The following is an 18,451-nucleotide window of genomic DNA, read 5'->3' on the forward strand; positions in this document are numbered from 1 at the left end:
CAGCTCTACAAAAGACTACTGTCAGTGTCATCATTGTTCTCCTCAATTTAGTTCAATGCTGATTCAGTGTAAAAAAAAAATATCTAAAAATTCTGTCGTCATTTACTTTTTTCCCCCCATACTATGGGAGTCAGTGGACCATAGACATAATAAATACATAGACGCCCTATTGGCCGCTTTGGAACGTTGCTGCGATACGTCAACGGGTCCGCCATTTTGCGGAGGGCAAGACTGCGCTGTGAACAAATGTAAGTAAATGGGGGAGGTGTTTTTTTCTGGATAAAAACAAACTGTTTTTACATTTATCAACCGATTTCAGTGGTTTGTATGTGGTGTACAAAAGGTTCCATCTCTAGTTATTTAAAATCTCGATAGTTAGACTTGTAAAATATTTTTTTTTAATAAAGAATGGTCAATTAAGCTCAGGCTTGTCATGTATCTGGCTTTTTATTCTTGGATAAGAATGGTGAAGACCCCCATACTGAGATATAATTCAAGTTTTCTTATTGTGGAAAAAGCATTTTCTGTAAATGACCAGATTTTAGCAATAACAAAGATAACTGATGGATCCTTTATAATAATACGTTATGGTACAACTACAGTGCAATGCAAATAGTAAATATAACATAAAGTGAGAAGTAATAGTAAATAGTTTAGTCAATAAAATAAACAAATAGTATACAGCAAATAAAATAGTAATGATTAGTATAATTATAAGTATAATATCATAAGTACAATAATACAATCATAAAAATATTGATAATAGCATAGTTTATTAATAATACTATAATAATAGCAATAGAATAAGAAATATCAATTACAGAATATACACAATAAAAAATAAGTTAAATAGTGACTTTAATATTTAACTCTTTTTGTTAAATTTCAGTTTTATTGATCAGTAATAGCCATTATAACAGAAGTAGCTTCAGTCAAGCATACAGCAGGATACAATGTTAAAATAGCCTAAATATAAAGTTATGAAACTTCACTTTGCCCTCAGCCAAAACGATTTACCAGGGAACCATTTATAGATTAATGAGACCAAAGATCGCCCGTTAGATATACACAAGACTAATTATATCTCATGGTTAACCACTAGACTACAGACATCCGAGTCAGCGGCAACACTTCAGAAGCACTGGCCGAGGTACGGCTGTTCCAGGCGGGGTAGACGAGCGCTGAGCGCATCTTACAACTCCGAAAACGTCAGATCAAATTTTTAAATAGGCGCTATCTTTATAAACAAACCACATATTTGAGCTTTAAACAACTACATAGTCGACTGAAAAACTATTTAAACTACATTTCGTGACACAATAACAGTAGTATTTTTAAATTTATCCTCTGAACGTTACTATTACTAATTAAATCATGACCAAATACAACCAAAAACAAACGTTCAGTCTTGCTTGTGAAAGGTAATTCCTCGAAAGCTGTTTTCAATTGTGTGGCGATGTGTACAGCCCCAAACAGCGCACAAAACAGGCATTTTTCTCAATTCCCGGTACGAGAGGTATGGGAAAGTTGCCATCCCCAACATGGCGGCGCCGTTGACGTACGCTCCAGCGGCCAATAGGGCGTCTATGTATATATTATGTCTATGCAGTGGACCCCATCAACTGCTTGGTTACCCGTATTCTTCAAAATATAACAGAAGAAAGAAATTCATACAGGTTTGGAACAACTTAAGGGTGAGTAAATTATGGTTTATTTGTTATTTTTGGATGAACTACACCTTTAAATAACGCCCGACATTATGCTTTGTCCCTTCTGACCGACCGGTGGCGCTGCAGGCTTTTCCTTAATCACGTTAAAACCGGAAAGAAGGAGATTTCAAAATACAAACCTCTTCAAGAAAATGGCGGAAGTCGTGGAGCTGCATAAACTCAAGGTAACAGACTACTACAAAGAAATGTTTTACTTTCTACTTATTATTTGGATATGACTGCAACAGTAAGCTGTTCCTAGTTGTGCTAAGTTGAATTATGATGATTAATTAATAATAGATATGACGTTTCAATCGTTCCTTCAGCACTTCTGTGAGCTTCCAGTGAGCTTCCTATAGACAGACAGCGTCTTTCGTTCTTCGCCTTCGCTTTAAACCACAAGTACCTATTTACCTAAACAGCATTTTAGCTTAGTCTTTAAGACTCTTACAAAAAGTTGACTTTTACTTTGTTCCCCTTGATAATACACTGACTCTACTCTTGCAGTGGTTTATTTAAAAATATTTTTTAAATAAATCCCAACAACAACACGTGCCTGTCCATCTAAAAAGTAAGTTGTAACAATAGACATCATAGTTTTAAAAAACAAGTTAGCTGCTTACTTAAACGACTTTTTTTTTTACCATCATAGCTCACCAATACATAGTAAGCTGCTTTATTAAACCTCATTTTTGGGCGTAATGGTATTCAAATCTAGTGAGCTTCTTGTGTAAACAATGACATGTTGGCCATTATAAGTACATATGGCCACAAAATGATGTTTACTGAGATAAGCTCATTACACACCGCCTACTGTACCACGAGCTAATATATTAGGGTTACTTTTGTTTTGAGATTTTTCATTTATTGGTCTTTCACTTTTTTCATTCATGAATTACAATATTAAATTTATTGACACCATGAAAAACAATCTGTCTTTCTGTTAGTCCGTCTTTCTGTCCATCTGTCACTCTTTCATTTTGCCATTCAGTCTGTCTATCTTTCTGTCTGTCTTTTTTTTTTCTCTGTCATTCGTTCTTTCAAGAAATGTCATATTGTATTCAGTTTAGTTTGTTAGGACTCATCTATATAGACGTATCCATGTTTGTTCAGATGCCAGCTCTTTATGGACTGACAAAGCACTGATTCTGACACCGCTGATGTGTTAATTGTGGTTGATAAATGTCACTCCAGTCATTAAAATGAAGTAATCTCCTCAGTTGGCTGAGCTGAAGCTAGAATGCACTGCTCGAGGGCTGGACGCCAAAGGAAATAAAGGAGATCTGATTGCCCGGCTGCAGGCTTACCTGGAAGAGCATGGTAGGTGTTTTCTAATGCAAGATATTTTACTTCATGGTCCAGTTCTTTAACAGATCTGATTACAATTATGTTCTTAGATGTTTTATATCAAAGTGTAATATTGCCCATATTATTATTATTACTACCTTTTTTCTTGATAAATGTGAATGTAAATCATAGAGGGCTGTTACTCTTTATGCTTTATTTTGCTAATATTGGAGGCTCCTTTTTGGGGAGGGGCTCTGATAGTGATGTCATACAAAGTGGCTGGACATAATTTATGAATCACAACCCATCATGCACCCAATTAAATAGTGAGTTGATATGCGGAACCTGCCATGATTTTCTCCTGCGGTTGTTAATGTCAAACTCTGGTTATAATGCCCATTTAAAATGTGTGTGTGTGTGTGTGTTTTTAGAAGAAGTGAATGAAGAGGAAGTTCTGGGAGTGTTTGGTGATGGGGATGGCGATGGTGAGGCTGAGGTAAGATATCCTGGATGTAATGGATTTCCATGGTAGTTTCAGGGCAAAGGTCAGTTTTAATAGCTCCAGTGTTATTTTATTTAAATGGAATACATTGTGTGTGTGCACTCTGAAGTGCTCAACCAGTTTACACTTGGTATTAAGATCTGTCTAGCTGATTGATCACACGTGGCCACGAACAGATTTCGAGGGGAGGGTCTCTGATGTTTAGTTACACTTTTATAGTATCCAGCACAAATGTTAAAAGGAATTTGTTTACTCTAGATAACATTATATAATGAAAATATGACTAGAAATCCCCCCCATTAATCATTAATGATTATTATTATAATTTATAATCATTATAATCATCATTATAAATGATTTATCCGTGCATTTATCGTTGTTTAAAAAAAAAAATTATTCATTTCCCTTGTAATCTTGAATTAAAATAACTTCACTTCCCTGACAGGGCAACCTGTCACTCTCTTGAGATCCACCAATAGCAAACCACAAACATCCCACCATCTAATCAATTCTCCATGGACAATATCAAGTCCTGCCCTAATTGTTTTTTCTTATTCGAGGAGCGTTTCACTCAGAAATTGTATACGTCAGAAAAGGGAAGAAAAGACTATCACAAGTAACTTTGGTTTCATGCCAACTTTAAAGTAATCATGAGGTCTTAGGCCCCGTCCACACTACTGCGTTTTCGTTTAAAAACGGAGACCTTTTGCTACGTTTGCACCTCCCGTCCACACTAAAACGGCAAAAACGGAGACCCAAAACGGAGAAGTTTAGAAACGCTGCCGATCCGCTTTTCGTTTTGAATCTCCGGAGGGCGTTTTAGTGTAGACGGGTCAAAACGGAGGATTTGCTCTATGATTGGGTGTCATCAGTCATGGCGTATATCTTTGCTAGCAGCTGTTGTACAAGTAAATTCTGCATTTTACAGCGCTATAACTGCCTACATGCGCCAGAGTCAAGCTATTATTCGAGCGATCTGTGACAATTCCCGTGTGCAGCGGCGGCGTTGACCGTACATGGAGCGTCGGTTTGGGGTTAACCCAGAGCATGGTGGGATAATTTTATCAATGAAGTTGTGTTTACACCGGCACGCGCATGCCCAGTGTTGGTGAATGGTCACGTGATCCGCGTTTTCAGTCGTTTTAATGTGGACGGAGATCAATTCTAATACGCAGCTAAAACGCTGGTGTGGACGGAGATCGTATTCGTTTTAATTCTCCGTTTCTAAACTAAAACGCAGTAGTGTGGACGGGGCCTTAGCCAGGTTTCGGTCTCTTGGGTTTTTAAATATTACATTTAAGTTATTTTTCAAAACTTATTGCCCTTAATAACTTCATCAATGTTTAACATCAGGTATGCCCCCCATTATTTTTGCAATTCATGAATACTTCTTTATTGTTCTAACATGGCTATATTTACATATGACGGTACACACTTTATATTGTCGCCAGGATATATCGTCATATTGCCCAGCCCTAGTTTACTTGATGAACTTCACACATCTAGTTTTATTTAAGGATAACAGAGGGCAGTGATGATTGACTGGTAGTAAGCAGTTCTTTGCTGCTCAGGAAGCATGAAAATACTCAGTTTACACTATAAGGTAGTGTGGTCACGTGCATCTACATCCGCCTCTTTTTGTTTTTCATTTATCACATCACAAAACGTTTTGTGCCCAGCACATCAGCTGAGATGGGCTTTAATACTAAGTGTAAATCGACAGATAATGTTTCTTAAATGTACAAGTGTTTCTTGTGTCAGGTTCCAGACGGCACAAACACAGTCATGGTGATTGATAAGCTCAACATAACTTACTTCACATGTGTTTTAGGAGTCTTTTGCCAAAGAAGAGAGCACTGACCAGAAGGAAGAGCTTAGTCCACCTGAAACGTATGTATTTAATTTTTTTTACATTTCCAATTTAAGTCATCTTCCTTAATACATCAGCACATTTTGTACTTCACAATATTGGTGTCTGGCTAACATAAAGCTAATTTTGCAATTAACCACTTAAACCTGGGGTTTTCAAAGACAGTCGGCCTCCCTTCTGACACAATGTCACACCCCATTACAATACCATGGCAAACCTAGTCTAAAATAAGTCCAATCTTCTTTAGCAATTATTTAAGCAACCAATCAGTAATAAAATAAGTAACAAAGTGTTCTTTTTTTCTTTCGTTGATTAATTAACATTAATGACACAGACTGCGTCAGGTTTATTAGGCTGCTGTCACTTTAAGACTGAATACACAGATCCATGATACTGATGTACAGGCATATCTGCTATTCTCCCAAATGTTTAACTTTACTGAAGACCTAGCCAATTGTTTTTATGTGAATACTAATTGTTTGTTTATTGTGTTCTTGATTTCAGGGTGGCTGAGAAAAAGCTGGTCAAGATGAGCCCTCCTGCTACAGTTGGTGAGGTAATGATCATATCATTTACTGCGATTTAATTACTGGAAAGTATTAGCTCATGCAAAGATGAAAATTTCCTTCCCTCATGTCATTTCACACCTGTACTACTTTCTTTCTTACGTGGAACACCATGAAAGAGTCAATAAAGTAGTCAATGTGACTTGTGTGCTGTAATGTGAATGGCCCATTCCCAGCTGATAGGTGTTTGGTGATCCGATTACAAGTGGTCAGTATTTAATAAATAATAACTGAAACCACATACAGTGGTAGTCAAAAATGCATGCCACCACAAATGTTTAAATATTCTCACCATACGACTGAGTTTAGACTCTACAGCAGGGTTGCCGTTCACTAAAACTCAAACAGTTAAAATATTTGTTAATTCAAATTAAGCTGAAATAAAATATAAATATTAGTTAACTAAATACACAACGTAAACTAAACACAAATTAGAAATGGCAATTGACTGAAATAAGTTTAAGTTGAAGCACTAAAATTATTAACTGGAAATAAATGAACCAGGGCTCTAGAGTGCGAGCAAAATTTGTAAGGGTGCAACAAGAATTTTTCCTAGGTCGCACCAGTGCACCTAATGCCGAGTTCAGACTGCAAAATCGGGGCTAAAATCGTGCAGTCTGAACTCGGCATAACGTTCTCGCATGATCGCATCCGCTGCCTCTCCACAAACGAGTCTTTTGTTCTCCTTGCACGCATGGTTGGATCATATCGTGGTCTGAACCAATCAGAGATAGAGATTGGGCGGGTCTTTGCCTCTGATTGGCTGTGGTTCAGATATTCCTGTAGGACTAAAACGCTCCGTGCAGTGTGATTGAAATAAATTGCGACCTGTCACCTGAGCACCAGAGAATCAGTTAAGGCAATCAGCAGCATCAGCTAAATAAACGCAGAAAAGAAACTTTTAAAAATGTAGGCTACTTGAACAAGGTAAAAAATATTGATTTCTCGATTTTAATCGATTCTCATTGATTTTTACGAACCGTTGAGCTATGCTGTTTTCAGTTGATGAATGAATGGAACATTGTAGCGAGCATCCCATCCAATAAATCGCAATAATCTTTGTGGTTTGTTACTATTGATATCAAACAAAGTCTCAGATTTCAAATTAGGTCCATTTTCTTACGAAATTCAAAAACATAAATACCGTTTTGGCGCTGTGGCGTGAGATCGCTCCTGCTCAGCTCCGCTCAAGAGAAGCAGCAGCGCGGAGCGCACATGATCTCCTCTTCCGCCTTAATAATACCAGTTACAGCGCGAAATAAACATGAATGAGCATCTGAAAGTGTGTTAAAAGATAGAGTACAACTTATCGAAATCCGTATCATGTCACATGGAATCGCTCAATCAGTGTTTCAACCGTGGAAAGACGTCAGTAAAACAACTTGTAAACAATGTCATGTCACGTCACATTTACCTCAGAAAAAAACATATCCAGTGCCCATAAACTCGTTAGCTAGCTAGAAAAATTAACTCTAGAGGAGCATTGTGCCTAATATATGCACCATATTACATATTCATTATAATTTTTAATGTTTTTCAATATTTAATGCATGTTGTTTGAAAAAAATCTGGCAAGTTTTTATGCAGCCACCATTTAAATGTTTATATTTCATATAACTTTATTATTATTTAAAAAAAAAAGGTGTAATTTAAGTGTTTGTGTACAAATCAGGTAATTTTTACCTTCAATATTATAGTAGGCTAATGAAGCATAGTGGGCTACAACTGACTCCCAGTTTACAGCATTAGTTGAGATTTGTTTTTCTTGAGAAAATTTGCCATGTATTGTACCTGCTATCCAAAATAATCAATATTGAATAGAATTTGTGAAATTTGTGTCAATACCCTGCCCTAACTTGAACAATGTAAAAACAGCATTTAAAATTTTTTTTTTTAAGATTTATATTTTTATATACAGTATAATTGTGCTTCAAATAAAAAAAAAGCATTTACATAATATATATGAATATATGGAGCGTGATAAACAGGTGACCTTGAAATTGTGGCGTTAAAGGCGACGCGAGACGAGGAAAAATTTGAGTGCACCTAATTTTGTGCTGGTGCACCTAAATAAAAAAGTTAGGCGCACCAGTGCAACCAAGGCAAAAAGTTAGTCTGGAGCCCTGTGAACTAAAACTGAAGTAAGAAATTATTACATCTAAATAGCAATATTAATAAAAAAAATAACAAACTAATAAAATGACAAAAGCACAAAAAAAAACTTATTTAAATTAACATGAAAACAAAAAATAAGCTAATTTGAAATCGAATGAAAAAGTTTTAAAGTTGCCAGCCACCGCCCGTGTTTTTGATCATTTTCACAAAAGTTTCATGTCCCCCAGAATATTTTTTTGTATGAATATCTGATATGCAGTATATCAAAAGAAGGAACAGAGCCTCTGCTTTAAATATATATATATATATATATATATATATATATATATATATATATATATATATATATATATATATATATATATATATATATATATATATATATATATATATTCTAGCTTAATGAATTAAAAAAAAAAAATTATCAACACTTGAATGTGGGTAAGTGTTATAAAAAAGCAACATATTGAGCATAAAGCTGAGAAAATCGTGTTTTTATCAAAGACTACATCCAGATGGGATTCAGAACGATGATCAAAACACAGATGGAGTAGATCTAGTCCATCAAAAGCTTCAGCCATTAACCCTTCCTGGGTCGACATTTCATTCTGTAACATTGTTTTCATTTATATGCTGTTAAATGTTGATGATCGTGTTATTTAACATATACATATGCATATGATTACATATATCACTTGCTTCTGCATCATATTTGGCTGTTTTGATCAGGAGATTCTGTACTCTTCTAGAGGATGTGTAATAGCGCCCCCTACCGTATAACAGTGAAAACACAGAAAGCTGGAAAATTCTGTCAATGGCAGGGAAAGAGTTAAAACTAAAATAACACTACTCTGCAGCCCTTGATTCTACCTAGTAATTGCAACTATTAAACTTTACCATTGTTCTTCCGTAGCATAATACATTTGTAGATGTTGTCACAATACCAAAATTGTAGTAGCAAAATTTACACTTTAGTCTTTGTAAAACTCATCAAACTTTTTTTTATCTATTTAAAAATATAAAATTACAACCCGTAACCCTTACACCCATTAAATGTTTAACCCAGGCGATACTTGAGGTTCCAATTTCATTGGACAAAAATAAAGCAGGCTGTGAAATTTTTTTGATTAAGACCAAGTGAAACATCTATTTATTTGAACTCTTCAACTATTGAAATAATGAAATCGTTTAAAAATGATTAATCATTCATCAATATAAATTCAGTTTGATTCGGAAAACCATTTCAACTGGTTCACTGAGTACTAGTCTGGTTAATATAGTCACTGAGTATTCACTGCAGGCTTACTCCCTCTGGTTGTTTACATTATTGTCATGAGGCATTTTATGTTGAATGTGCTCTTGTTTAAACTATTACAACTGTTCATTGCAGAGGCTTCAGAAGAGAGCGGAGCGCTTCAATGTTCCACCGAGTGGGGACACCAAAAAGGCAGCGCGAGCAGCAAGGTTTGTGTTTTAACAGAGGAAAAAATGTCTTTAAGAGAGGGTCAAAGACTGAAGAATGTGAAAAATTTCTTTTGTTTGAACAGTAACTTTGCTGTGATCATACGTGCTATTGTGTGGCTTATATTTCTTGCATAAGCTTTACATTTTTATCTTGTAGCAATGTTAAAATAGCCTGGATGCCAGGCCGAACCCCGCCCACAACATTTTTTGGTCGGGAAGTTCGGTCTGGACTCGATCCATTGAGGAGTAATTATGATCGGTTCAGAATTAGTCGGGCCAATCAAATTGCCAGGGCGGGCTTTATACGATGATGGACAGATGATCTGCAGTTGCGTAAGCATCACGATATCAAAGAGCGCTTGGGTTGAACTGGTTTCCCTCAGAGATGACTGCAGCTGGAGAACTGAGATGTAGAGATTCCTCTATCGCGTCTGTTGTAAAAGAAATCGACAGCGCATTCATTTTAAAAGACGAACAGAGAACTGCAATCAAGGCATTTGTCGATCGTCAAGATGTGTTTGCCGTCCTTCCTACGGGATTCGGCAAAAGTTTATTTTATCAGCTGGCTCCGATGGTCGCTAAGAAGATGGGACGCAATGAAAACCCTGTGGTCGGTGTGGTTTCTCCTTTGGTCGCACACTCGCACTCATGGAGGACCAAGTAAAAGAAGCAACACTCATTATTTGTATTATTTCTTCCAGCGTGCGTGCAGTTGAGTTCTGTTGAAACTATGCTATGCAACTATGTAGCTGACTTACTGCGTTGCTCTGATTGGTTGTAGGTCTATCCAATTGAGTGCAGAGTTTGTTTTTCCTGGTTCGGTTAAGACACGCCTCATAATCAAAGCCCTGTGGAGCAGCATCAGACTTACATTCCGACTAGAATATGATTATGACGAAGTCAGGCTAATGTTAAAATTCTATCACACAAAAATTCTATTTTTGAATGGGAAAAGACCGAAATTGACAACCATTTTAAACCATATTTGTGAGGACAAAATAAGGATCTTTTGGCTGGTCCTCACTCTCTGACAGCTTTTTAATGGGCTCTTTGAGGGTAAAGATTTAAGGTTTGAATGCTTGCTCGCTTTTCACTTTCGCTTTTAAATTCGTGATCACGCGTAGGCTACTCTGTGTCTTGGGGACGGTGGTACATTTTACAAGATATGTCAATAATCCCCAGGATCTGACCAACTTTTTGCTACACCTGCCAATGGCTGGTGACTTAAGAAACTTTATCATGTTTTTGCAAAAACAGGCAGTTTGACACCAACATTTTCCACCAGTGAAAATTCACAGTTCTCTATTCCAATTTCAATACCACAGCTAAAACTAACCTACCTAATATACTGAGTGCGTGCGTGCGTGCGAGCGAGCGAGTGGCGCGACGAACAGTGGAAACAATGTTGTTTTTAATACCTCGTCATTATTTTCATACAGGACATCATTCAAACTGCAAAGTGTTAACTTGTTTATCCTCGCCAGCCATAACCTCCGTCGTTGTTCTGACTAAAGCTTAGTCTTCTCACATTCATGAAGTCTAAAGATGGGTATACTGTAAAATCCAAATTTAACTGAACCTCCGGCACGATTTGAACATCCATTGACCCAGCAGGAGATGACCATTTTCACTTTTTATCACAAAATTAACTCGTTTCAGCTTCTTCTAATATTCTGCCCACAACATGCCCACAGAAATGGCGCCGGGTCGGCAAATGCCCGTATGTTGTTACGTCATGTGGGAACTATGTATACACTTATACTGGTACAGTCTTTCTCTGCTGTTTGTTCACTTAAGGCATTACCAACTATGTTTACAAGGATACTCACCGAGACAATTTGAGAATTTGTCTGTTCAAGTGCAAAAAGTCATAAAACAACAGAGGTCAATTCAGCGTTTGCGTGCTGTCTGAGATGTGCGCGCGCACTTTCCACACAGCAAGTAACGTATTGAGATCCCATTCACATCTTCTTGCGCTTGACTATTTCAATCGGTAAAGCTTAAACTCTTGTGACGATGTCCGGAGCGTCGTTCACATTAGTTTACTTTAATGTTCGCACAACATTACATTTTTAGAATTAATAAAAATGCTGCTTTTGTCACTGTTTACACTCTTATTTGTGTTTATAATCAATAAAAAAAATTCATAAAATGTTACCAGCCAACTGGTGATTAACAGTTTCATATACTTGTCATTGCTGATTTGTACTCTCATTTGATGCTTGGTGAGTGTTAACTTTAGTTCCTGGTTGCGTACCAAATCCTCCGCCATCGTCTTGTCAGGCATCTCTCCTTACTCTCGTCACATGATATGTGACATCTGATTCCTACTGCACTGTACACCGGTGCAGTCTATATGTCCGTTGTCCAACTGAACTAAATGGTTTTTATGTCTATAAAAAGCAAAACAACAATTGGGGCGGTGCTGTGGTGGGCAAGAAATGTAATCGGCGACTGACACAGCAAGCCTGGTTAGGTTTAGGCGCTTAGTTGTGGTGGTTAAGGTTAGGATAAGAGGACTACGCCAATGAATGTCCTCACAAAGACAGATGTACAAACCTGTGTATGTGTGATGATTGTTTTGAAGCTTATCTTAATTCTTTTTCTTGTTTTATTAGGTTTGGGTTGCCAGAACCTGAACCTACCAAAGGTGAGTTGGCGTGTATCTCAAAAGTGTTCCCAAGAGGTCTAATGCTACATTTCACACATTTCTAAAAGAAAATACTGCTGCTATTGTTTTTTTAAATTAAGTTATGCACGTTTTTGTTTTGTTAAAATTTGATGCCGTTACAACAAACCATGGTTAAGAAAGACCATGATTAGTATACAGTATATGTGCCGCATAATTCATCTTTTACTTCCACACATTAATTGTCCACTTTTACAATATCCAATTAAAATAGTATCATACCATTTCCTAAAAATAAGTCAAAAGACACAGAATTAAAACTGACTGGTTGTTCGAATGTTGTTTATTTGGTTAATTTAAATCTTTTGATAAGAAAATTAGGTAATACGTTTAAATAATTTAAGTAACAGTTATGAAATATAATATTTTAATGCTAATACTTATCTTTTGTAAGTTCCAACCTGAGTAATGTTTACCTGGTGTTTTTTTTTTATATTAGTACAATTTATTTGTGAAGCATTAATGCTGATAATGTGGTCAATAAAAATATCTGAGCATCGGCCATTTATGCACTGTTTTATTGCTTAATAAATGTACAATTCAGACAGACTCCCAGACTAAAATAATTTACTTCAGACTGGCCCATACGTCAGACATCCTTGTGTGTGTTAGTGATATCTGTGTCGTGGCACCTAGTCTCTTTCTTCAAATTAAAAGCTTCGTGTTCAATGGCTTCGTGTTAATTAATAAAAATTAATGCATCTGTCCATCCAGTGATGTTGTTTTGTTTGTTTGTTTCTCTTTAGGAACTTCAGCAAAAATAAGTGTAAGTAATTTCCTTGCAAACTTTGAAATTGAAATGTTAAATAACTGACTTAAATCTGTGCAAAATCACTTTTAAACATGCCACTCTCTTTTAGGTTGACGTTGAGGTATTAAAGAAGAGAGCAGAACGTTTTGGCATGAATGTCTCCTCAGTTTCTAAAAAGGTAACTTTTTTTTCATGTTTCACAAAATGATCAAAAAAATCTTGGAGACAAATGACAAGTAATATGCCAAATGAAGCTAAAATATTTTTAAAGCACAATGAGAGAAATATTTGCTTCATAGAGCAGATAAATTGTCTCTCAAAACAAGGAATCTATTCTGAACTTCCTGAAACGAGTCGTCTAACTTCCTACTGAACCGTGGGTTTGTAACGGGGGTGTTTCCCCCAAGGAGGCAAGAGAGGCAGTGCCACCTCAAACAATTGGATGAAAAAAAAACAATCCTCCGACTTGTGCTGTAAGCAGTGGACCAATCAGAGCAGAGTAGAGTAGCATCAGCTGGAAACTGAAGCTTCGCTTGGGCGCCGCCATTGTAGCAGACCATCACCTGCTGTTAGCATCCCATTGACTCCCATTCATTTTGGCGTCACTTTGACAGCGAATAACTTTTCATCTGATGCGTTTAACCCTTTGACCCGTACGATCACACCGGTGTGATCAGTCTTGGCTGGTCCCTGGAGCGTACGATCACACCGGTGTGATTAGAACGGTCAGTGCATCACGTGATCAACTGCTAAATTCAAACGTGCTTTTGCGCGTTGGCTGGCGCTGAGCCAGAGACGGACGCACTCAGTGCTGTCATATATCACAACTATGAGTATTTTAAACCACATAATGTTTATTTTAGGTTTCAGACATTTAAATACACATAAGTACTAGCAAAACAGTGATTTTGAATTAGTAAAATAGACACTGATGTCTATGGAAACGGCAACAATAATCATTTCCATTATAATAAGACGAAATGTTTTATTCATATCAGATACACATTGTGTAAGTAGCTTTACATTTGACCCTATTCTTCTCCCAGTTCACCGGCCACTTACTTTCATGTATTTCTTGAGAAACAACAGATCCGATTCTCTGAACTGTGAAACAAACTAACATGGCGCCGCCCATCGCGCATACAGCTCAACTAACGCGATCGTTATAAAGATGTTTAAACAACAAAACACATCCACTTGCACATATTTGACAATCGGAATATGAGTGTTTCATGCTGTAGGTAATACATTTGTGAATATTTTGAATAGAAAAGGAAAAAAGACATAAAAGCAGATCATCACTCATTCAGCTCTGTGTTGTGATTGCGTTGTGTCACGTGACAAGAAATGACGCGTCACCATGGAAACATTAAAGTGACAGGTTCTAAATAACGGTCGCCTTGAAAAACTCACGCTGGGGGGTCAGTTAGAATATTTTAAACTTACGTGTGAAAGGGTTAAAGACTCCATTTGTCCATTGTTTATTTTTAAAGAAACACGACAATGTATAAAAGGATCCATTACTTTGTATTTTACGTTATGGCCCCGTAGAAGCCGTTTTTGTAAAAATAGGCTAACGATTGCGTCATAACACGCGACTCTGTCGCACAATAGAGAAATTACCATATAAACAGGAAGAGAACCGCGCGGGCAATCGGGGGGACGTGGAGGCATAAAGTCAAGGGAGAAGCCCATAGAGAGTCATAAAGTTGCTCCTGCTGCTCATGGACAGAGTAGACCAATCACAACAGACTGGGCCGTCTGACCAATCAGAGCAGAGTAGACCAATCACAACAGACTGGGCCGTCTGACCAATCAGAGCAGAGTAGACCAATCACAACAGACTGGGTCATCTGAACAATCAAAGCAGAGTAGACCAATCACAACAGACTGGGCCGTCTGACCAATCAAAGCAGAGTAGACCAATCACAACAGACTGGGCCGTCTGACCAATCAGAGCAGAGTAGACCAATCACAACAGACTGGGCCGTCTGACCAATCAGAGCAGAGAAGCTCTCGGAAAGGCGAGGTTTAAAGAGGCCAAATCCTTTATGAAGAAGTTTCAGTCACTGTGAGAAAAGAGCTGATGCTGCAATGGATATGAGAAAATTAAAGTGGTTTAAGCTTGGATGAATGCAAATCTATTAGTGTTATCACGATACTAGAATTTCTAACTTTGATACGATACCTTGAAAAATATTGATTTTCGATACCACGCCATTATATATTTATAACATTATTTTAATTTTAAATATTAATATTATTTTTTGTCCATTTGAAATTCTAGGCAATCAATATTTTCAAGCTTCAAAAAGACATGACACAGTAACAGTAATCCATACGAATGGAGCAGTTTAATCCGTCTTCTAAACAGACATGATCGCTTTATATGATAAACAGATTTTAATTTAAGCTTTTATTTACAAATATACATCGATCATTTAACATTACAACAATCTCACTCAGTGTATTAGTGTTTTCACATTGAGGTAATGGTGTTGTGCAGAAGCTTACACACAGCACAGAGAAGCTTGATTTCAAACGCTGAATACAAAACAAATACAAGAGCACAGTCCGCTTTGGGTGTGAGCATGAAACCTTTGGAAACAAGTCAAATTGCTATGATAGTTTTTGTGTGTTTCACAGGTTGAGGATGATGAAAAGCTTAAGAAGAGGAAGGAGAGATTCGGCATCGTCACGAGTGCAGCCTCCGCTGGAGCCGAGGATTCAGAGGTGTGAGTTCTGATCAGGAGAAGCCAGACACCAGAAGTCTTATTAAGATTTGTGCATTTGTTAAAGGGTTAGTTCACCCCAAAATGTAAACTCTGTCAGTAATTACTCTCCCTCATGTTGTTCAACCCCGTAAGACTTTCGTTCATCTTCAGAACACAGATTAAGATATTTTTGATTAAATCTGAGAGCTGGATCACTCCTCCATAGGCTTCTATGGGATCGAAACTGGCCGGCCCAGAAAAGTTATCAAAGACATCGTTAAAATAGTCCGAGTGACTACAGTGGCTCAATCTGTGAACGTGAACCAACTCGAGGCCCACAGAGAAAGAAATGAATAGTTGAATGAAGTCGTTATTTTTGTTTGTTTTTCTGCGCACAAAATGTATTCTTGTCGCTTGATAAACTTAAAGCAACACTATGGAACTTTTCAACCTTCATGATATATTTCCAAGACCCTTGTGATGGTACATCGACTTACAATAGGTTAAATCAGCGGTCCCCAACCTTTTTTGCGCCACGGACCGGTTTAATGTCAGACAATATTTTCACGGACCGGCCTTTAAGGTGCTCCTAAAAACGCGTAGAAAACGCTAGGCGCGAGGTTGCACTCCGGAGGCGTCTGTCGTTGCTAAGCAACCATCAGCTGCGCTCTCCGTTACAGCAAGGAAATTTCAGCAATGGATTTCCACCACCGAAAAACCCTTGCTGTAACTCTGTTACAAGATTTATTTACTAAGAAGAGTAAAAAAAAAAAAACGCTGCAGTGTTTGGGTGCAAGACCGTGCAACCGATACTACAAAAACGCAAAAACCATGGGGAATTTCACCAGCTGATTCAGGAGCTCCGCCTGGACAATGGGAGGTTCAAAGCCTATTTCAGAGTGGACAAGGACCAGTTTGATTATATTTTAAGAAAAGTTGGCCCAAGCATCAGTAAACGGAGCTTCTGCCGTGAAACTAACTTATCTCTCCTGCGCAACGGCTCTGTATTTGTCTGAGGTTAGACTATAACTGAAGTGGTCATAAAACAACAGAAATAGCAAACACATACACATTTATATATAGAATATAGAACAATTCTGTATAAACAATGATGGATTTAACAAGGAATCAGTTGTGAGCATTAATATTTTTAGTAAAAAATATTTTTTACTAACTAGTGCAGCAGTTTACAGTGTGGAAGATGATTGGTTGGTTCTTGTCACGTGACCTACAGTGCGCTTGCGGCATTCTGAAAAGCTGAGATGTTTTTATCTCGATGCGGCGGCGCGGACGCGCTTGGAAAAAACGGGCGCCTACATTTGAAATAACAAACTTGAGCGCGCAAAAGACACGATATGTGAACAGGTAAATGTGTGAATAAATAAAACGGAAATAATGTAAGTTATTTATTCTTTCTGTGCGGCCCGGTACCAAATTAACCACGGACCGGTACCGGTCCGCGGCCCGGGGGTTGGGGACCCCTGGGTTAAATGACACGTCTGCCATAGCCTGACGTGGTCTGTATCGCTTTTACTCGCACTATGTAACTTCGGGTTTCGGGTAGTAACCCGAGCACAAAAAGAACTACAAAACTCGACTGCTTTACGGCATACATCACTTCCCCCACCACTTCCTCAAATTGTCTATGGCCATTGCAGACTTCCCAAGTCTATATCGTCTCCCTGATGCCCGCAAATTATTTCAAATCTGCCGGAATCTAGAGCGCGCATGCGAGACAGAACATACTGCGCGCATAACATACATAGCGCGAGCACGGCAGAGAGGGAGAGAGCGAGAGACCTTGCGAGTGTGCCTCACGAAAGCTAGTCAACCCACCACCCCCGTCACCAATCCAGTCACCAAGATATACCTCCATGAAATGACTTCTTGCAGGTTGGGATGTCTGCCATTGTTGATTCCAAACCCGGTGCTGGATAAACAGCGAGCGTGCGCGTGCGACAGTAGGATGCGCTAGGCTAAATTATTTACGACAGCGGTAATGGACAATTCCGCTTCCAACCTGTAGGGCGACCGCTGAGGAAAAGTTCCTTGGTGTTGCTTTAAGATTGAGCCACTGTCGTCACTCGGACTATTTTAACGATGTCTTTCATAACTTTTCTGTGCCGGCAAGTTTCAATCCCATAGAAGCCTATGGAGGAGTGATCCGGCTCTCAGATTTAATCAAAAATATCTTAATTTGTGTTCTGAAGATGAACGAAAGTCTTACGGGGTTGAACAACATGAGGGAGAGTAATTACTGACAGGATTTTCATTTTGGGGTGAACTATCCCTTTAAGGCATGGTGTGAAGGGTTATTTAATGAAGTTCTTTTCTCTCCCAACTCTCACTTCATTGAGTGTTTACACAGTGTTAAAGTCGCAATGTAAAGGAAATAGCAAGAGATATGTTTCCGCATTGTGTTGTACACCTGAAGGAAACGGATTATCTGGCGATCGGTTGTTGAGTGGATTGAGATAGACCTGTGAAGCCATGTTACGATCTCGAGTTTCTCACGATGTAACCCTCTTCCCTTTCTCTCTCTTTCAGGCAAAGAAGCGAAAACGTGCTGAGCGGTTTGGAAATGTATAGACAAATGGATCTGACCTTTTTTTTTATTACTTTTTTTAAAATGAAGAGTTCTTGATTGATTTTGTGATACACATGTAATCCCTGTAGTGCTGTTTTCTTTCTTTCTGCTCTTTACATTAAAAGTACCCCTGTTCCTTACTAGATTCTCTCTTTTATCTGTCTTGATGTGCTTGATTGTTGATTTGCATTGTTTGC

The 18,451-nt window shown here is 37.9% G+C and overlaps 1 protein-coding gene across 1 annotated transcript; it reads left to right on the plus strand.

The window, feature by feature from the left end:
* The first annotated feature begins 1,793 nt into the window (after window positions 1-1,793).
* sarnp (SAP domain containing ribonucleoprotein) lies at window positions 1,794-18,394 on the plus strand. The gene is made up of 11 exons (XM_056252460.1): window positions 1,794-1,894; window positions 2,930-3,029; window positions 3,428-3,492; window positions 5,330-5,388; window positions 5,873-5,924; window positions 9,440-9,513; window positions 12,132-12,163; window positions 12,949-12,968; window positions 13,063-13,131; window positions 15,600-15,686; window positions 18,215-18,394. Exons 1-11 carry the CDS (start codon window positions 1,862-1,864, stop codon window positions 18,254-18,256), a joined length of 633 nt encoding a protein of 210 aa, XP_056108435.1. The 5' UTR covers window positions 1,794-1,861; the 3' UTR covers window positions 18,257-18,394.
* The last annotated feature ends 57 nt before the right edge of the window (window positions 18,395-18,451 follow it).

Source organism: Rhinichthys klamathensis, unplaced genomic scaffold (genome assembly GCF_029890125.1).
Source record: "Rhinichthys klamathensis goyatoka isolate OS25496 unplaced genomic scaffold, OSU_Roscu_1.1 h1tg000095l_1, whole genome shotgun sequence".
In the NCBI taxonomy this organism is placed as follows: Eukaryota; Metazoa; Chordata; class Actinopteri; order Cypriniformes; family Leuciscidae; genus Rhinichthys; species Rhinichthys klamathensis.